Genomic DNA, 6,113 nt, shown 5'->3' with positions numbered 1-6,113 from the left:
TTTGTAAGTTTAAAACTGAGAAACAGAGTCGCATAATGCTATCTTTCTTGCCCCAGTTCTTCCTGTTCTGTACGTCCATCATCCCTCTGTTGGTGTACCTTATCTGCATATGCTATCATTATTTTAGTCACTTAGTGGCTGTCTATGCAACCAGATTGGTTATTGTGTCAATATCCCAGCCCTTATGCTCAGAATAATGCTGCCATGGGCACCTAACACTAAGTCACATGCCTGAATCATTTCCCTCAGCGCATCCTATCATCTAGGTGATGAACTATCCCATGTAAAGAGGAGCGAGTACTCTACAATATTTTGACAGGAAGAATGACTACAAATTCATAATTTTTTTTCTGTTTGTTTGTCTTTCAAGACAGGGTTTCTCTGTAGTTTTGGAGCCTGTCCTGGAACTAGCTCTTCTAGACCAGGCTGGTCTCAAAGTCACAGAAATCCACCTGGCTCTGACTCTTGAGTTCTGAGATTAAAGGCATGTGCCGTTACTGCCCAGCTTCATTCATAGAATTGTATTAGAAGATATAGTATCTAAATAGTATATATATATACAATATATATATATATACAATATATGATAGATATGAATATATCTAAGCTATATATTCATAGAACCTTTATCTGAAGGTACTGTTGAATTTTCTATTTGGTTAGAAATTATTGTGAAAGTCTTACTTTCCCTGCATTATAAATTTCTTCATAGACACCGTGTTTAAATACTATATCTAAGAAATACACAGTATGCAAGTGTTGGAACATTGTCCAAGAACGGAGTTGGCGAGAATTCTGAGTGCTTTTGATAAAGCTTTAGGGAAACAAAAAAAGAGTCTTGTGACCTCAGTTTCTTCAAAAGAAGTAATTGTTCTTGAAATATACTTCCGTGTTCCTCCCAGGTGTAGAAAATGGGAGTGGTTTTACATCAGGTTATCCATTACACCTGGATATTGTTATTTGTTTATGTGTCTCCATGGCAAACACATTTTTGCTGTGTGAGTCTTGCCTGCTGCATACGGCTTGCCATTGTGATTCTATGTTTTACTCATCTGACTCTTCTTAACCTGTCGTGGCATTTCATTAGTGTTTTTAATAAATAAAGCCTGCCTGAGAATCAGAAAAGTGAAGTAGCCACACTGGCTAGACTTGCAGACCAGACAGTGGTGACAGATGCCTTTAATCCCAGTAGCCACACTAGATTGCCATAGAAACCAGATGGTAGTGGTGCACACTCTTAATCCCAGAACTAGAGAGGATTATAAAACAGGAGGAAACAGCTCTCGTTTACAGTCTCATTCTGAGATTCCTAGAGGCAGGTTTGCCATTTTGTACTGAGGTGGAGGTAAGAACCAGTGGCTGGCTGTTTTGTTTTTCTGACCTTTAGTTTGAACCCCAATTTCTGTCTCTAAGTTTTTACTAATCATGTTTCACTAACTTTCAGAATATAAAATTGTCTATGCTCTGAATAAAGTTTACTATTGGAAGAGACTTTAGTCTCCCTCATTTTATCAGCTCCATTCTCCCAGGTCCCACCTTCTCTAGAGCGATAAATATATAAGGAATTAGGCTCAGGTTTTATCTGTGGTTTTATAGTTCTGGAGTGGATAGGGTTGACTGATGGACCACAAACTGCATAAATTACAATGCACTTGGCTCACACAGCTGCAAGCTTGGTAGTCTAAACGAATGCATCTGGCATCAGGCACGGGACTTCATCCTGTTCCAAAACATGGTGGAAAACCAAGAAAGTATGCCTGACACAGAAAGAGGAAACTGGGCAGAGATTTGTCCTTATTATCCAATCCCACTCTCAAAAGAGCTAACCCACTCCCACTCCCACAATAGGCATCAATCCATTTTCAAGGACAGAAGTCTTATAACTAAATCATCTACTTATAGTAATTTAAAGTACTACCCCTTAACACTGTCACTAGCAATAAAATTTTATTGTGAGCTTTGAAGGGTTTACTCAACTTGTAGAACTTACCACTGGGACCAAATCAAGCAGTTTCTCATGAATGTAACTGCAGTCCCCAAAGGGGTGGGGGATGATGAGGAAAAAAAAAACAACACATTTAAGGAAGTAATAGTTGATGTTTTATTGGTACTCACTGTAAAACAAATCCACAAATTGACGCTGTTCAATAAGCTCCACGCAGATGAGGAAATCCAGGCTTGGCAATTTTAGGATTTTTCAGTGCAAGCAATGATTCAATATCATGTTTATTGATACAATAATCATGGGGGTTCTGTGGGCCTCCACAAATAATCCACAGTTTTACCTACTTGGCATAATTTCTGATAAATTGATAGAATGAGGAATCCATCTCCAAAACTGGAGTTAAAATGTTTATTGAGAAACCAAGCACATACCAGACACTGCTCAAGGCAGTATATCATTTGTTCCTTCAATCATCGCATCTCCATTAAGAGTTGTCTACTCATTTTAAAGACGGAGAAACTGAAACTAAAGGTCGAATATAGAAACTTAAATAACAGCAACAGCAGGAAAGAGATATGGTCTCGGGTCTTCTGGATTTGTGTGCCATGTTCTACTTGGAGTTCAGTCCTATTAATGAGATATCCAAAAAGGAAGAGTCACGTGTGTTATGAAACCAGGCAGTGTAGGAATATTCAAAATACAAATGCCCTGAAATGACAGAAAGCAGAGCCTTCTATTCTACTCTTAGAACAAGAAACTGCTGGTACCAAATGAATAACTGTCAATAAATCTCAAAAGTAGAGCAATCATTGCAACTATGGTAATAAATACTTAGACTCATAAAACCACAGAAATGTGAAATTACTTACAGATTGTAGTATCCAGTCCTGCCTTTTTGGAGAAATGGATGTGTACCTCAGAAGGTTAAATCATTTACCCAAAATAACATTGCTGTTATTGACCTTTCTATTAAACCATCCCAAATTCCATTCTAGAAAATATAAATTATTCATGTAGGAAGACAAACCCAATTGTGGCAGGTCAGAGATTTCAGAGAGATATGAATTGGTTAAGGACCGTGATTTATGAATCTAGGCAGCCATCCAAGATTGCCTTATCTCAGCTGTCCTTCTGGGAAGCACACTATTGTGACTTTCTAAATTGATCTCTATTCTACCCCATTCAATGGTCATTGGCTATCATGTGAAAAGAAGGGTAAATTACCAAGACACGATGCAAATACTGAAAGTCAAAAAATGCTAGAGGGAATTTATATTGAGATCATCTCCCCGTGTTTGCTAGAAACAGAATTATACAAGATAGTTCATAACCATACTCTGAAGGATTAAATACAAATCATGCCCCATTTTAAGCAAACCCTAAGCACTGCAATTTTACACACACACTCACGCATGAACACACACACAGCTGTCTACACATAGCTATATATTCTTTATTTAAGATTTATTTTTTTCTGTATTTGAGTGTTTTGCCTGTAAGAGTATATGTGCACCACATACAAGCAATACTCATGGAGGTCGTAAGAGTGCATCAGATCCCATAGAGCTTGAGTTGGAGTTCTAGGAACTGAACTACAGTCCTCTGCAAGAGCAGCAAGTTGTTCACCTAGCCATCTCTCCATGCCTGACCCACACAGTCTTCTATCCTTATAAGTTCTTTAAATTCAAGGGTTACCATGTTCTCATACACTCCAAACACCTTGCACACATTCCTTTATCCTTCTAAACCTTTGAATTCAAGGACGGCCATATTTCCATATATCCCAAACACCTTATAGACATATCAGCTGAAACTATAAATGTTCAATGTCTATTGAGAGGATAAATAAAATATTCAACAAAAAGATACATATCACAACACACTAATAATACTCAGGGTTGGAATAATCACCATACATCGTGTTTGGAATTTCTTAGACCTCTTAGAAATTAGCAATAATATGTTGTGGAAGTGAATTAGAAAATATCAGCAGTGTTTCCATGTACTTTAGGACATACCAAATAGCACTCCAGAGTACACAGTGCGCCGATTTACGTCTAAGCAACTCTCAAGAGATTGCAGGGCCCCTGAGTGCTCAGGGCATCTGTCTGCTGGCCTGCTTTGCTGACTGACTGGCTGGCTTTGCTGATCTTGCAAGCCAAGGGATTATTAGACTAACCACATGCCCTCTGCTTTTGTTTCTTTGCTTTTTGTTTTATTTTGAGATGGAGATAGGAAAGTTGACTAGGGTCCCAGAGATCTGAGGAAAAAAGAAAGAAACAGGAGGAGGGAAGAGAAATTTGCAGAGATAGGTGGTTTCTGTTATACAAGTCAAGAGAGAATGTAAAGCAAACTAACAACATAGTTTAACAAAAGCCCACAGGGATGCCAAGATAACATCTTCTGGAAAATGTCTCTAAACTACATCAAGAACTTCTACGAAGGATGTGTGAGTAACAAACAAGAAATTCAATTGTACAAATTTTTGTCTGTGTATTTTTAACCTCGTTGGCATGTGTGTTGATGGGCATATTAACTGTACATTTACAAAGAAAAATAACTTATATAACAACAATGTGCTGTAAAATAGTCTGAATTTAAAATTATAGATAGATTAATCCTGGAGATGCTTTTATCCATTGATGCTTTAAAGTAGCTCGCACTCTTAATTGAATATTAAGTATGGGAAGCAAAAAAAAAACCTAAGTAAATACTGTTCTGTCATTTTCATAGTATTTATCCTAAGAGTAATATTGTATTATAATCTAATCTTCCAATAGGGGCAATTAGACATTGTAAGATTTCTGGTTTTATTTCAAAGAGATTACATGAGAAAGAAATATTCATTGAATTGAAAGCTATTTAAAATGTTTCAAAACTTCCCTGTTTGATTGCCAATAGAGCCTGGTTTGACTACTGCATTCTATAATTGAAGAGTGAAGCAGCACAGAACTCTTGCAGGGTCTACAGTCAATTTGATAATCTAAAGCATCTGTCTTGCTTCAAAGCTTCTCAGACCTTAATATTTTAAAGTGCTTTTTGATGTGATCATAAAAACATACTTCAAAATCTCCTTTCCAAATGTTCCTTTTCCAATCCAGTTTTTCCCTTCCAAAACCAACAGGTTAAACCTCCAACTGTGGTTGGCCAGTTCCACACCCTCTTCTTCGGCTCTGTGAGGATGTTCTTCCTTGGAGTGCTGGGCTTTGCAGTTTACGGGAACGAGGCTTTGCATTTCAGCTGTGAGCCAGACAAAAGAGAGATAAATCTGTTCTGTTACAATCAGTTCAGGCCAATAACTCCCCAGGTAAGTGTTCCAGTGTGGATGCAAACACTGACTCCCCAGCACATATAGATTTTTATTCTCCTATAGTTTTGAGAATTACTCTTTCATTGGCTGAATCTTTGAGGAAATGTAACTTGAGGTCCATAAAAAGTACACTCAAATTCAGTAATCTGTTATTTAACGGTATATTGAGCATAAAGACATTAAGCAGCTATTACAATCAGGTAATTCATCATTATCATTAGTGAGCAGGCAGTGATAGTAAAATATGATCATGTTTTCCAATTGCCATATGTTTAAAGTTCTAAAATCTTAGAAAATAAATGATATATGTAAACACTACTACGTTTATTATATTTTCATTTTTATAAGGCATTTGTGAAACTTAGAATTTTAAGGTTAGTCCTTTCTGAATCTGTGAGTTTTCCATGTGTTTTTGGTGACATGTTTATTTGAGTTGACTAAAATAGTTCTGATATACTTTAGGTGTTCTGGGCATTACAACTAGTGGTTGTCCTGCTTCCTGGAGCTATTTTCCACCTTTATGCTGCATGTAAAAGCATCAATCAAGAATGCATTCTTCAAAAGCCTGCGTACACTGTGAATTACATCCTCTCGGTCTTGTTAAGGATCAGCCTGGAGGTGGTGGCGTTTTGGCTTCAGATTCACCTCTTTGGCTTCCAGGTGAAGCCTCTATACTTGTGTGATGCTGAATCCCTCGGTAAAAAAATAAATGTTGTAAAATGCATGGTTCCAGAACACTTTGAAAAGACTATTTTTCTCATTGCAATGTACACTTTTACTGTAATCACCATGGTATTGTGTGTTGCTGAGATTTTTGAGATCATATTCAGAAGATCATGCTTCCTATTTAAACAATGA

The 6,113-nt window shown here is 37.2% G+C and overlaps 1 protein-coding gene across 1 annotated transcript; it reads left to right on the top strand.

The window, feature by feature from the left end:
• The first annotated feature begins 4,355 nt into the window (after window positions 1-4,355).
• On the top strand, window positions 4,356-6,113 carry Gje1 (gap junction protein epsilon 1). The gene is made up of 3 exons (XM_050122215.1): window positions 4,356-4,394; window positions 5,070-5,252; window positions 5,718-6,113. Exons 1-3 carry the CDS (start codon window positions 4,356-4,358, stop codon window positions 6,111-6,113), a joined length of 618 nt encoding a protein of 205 aa, XP_049978172.1.

This window comes from Alexandromys fortis, unplaced genomic scaffold, assembly GCF_014885135.2.
Source record: "Alexandromys fortis isolate MF-2015 unplaced genomic scaffold, M_Fortis_MF-2015_v1.1 scaffold_215, whole genome shotgun sequence".
Lineage (NCBI taxonomy): Eukaryota > Metazoa > Chordata > Mammalia > Rodentia > Cricetidae > Alexandromys > Alexandromys fortis.
The sequence above is the reverse complement of the archived record's forward strand: the minus strand, read 5'-3'. Positions and strand labels throughout refer to the sequence as shown.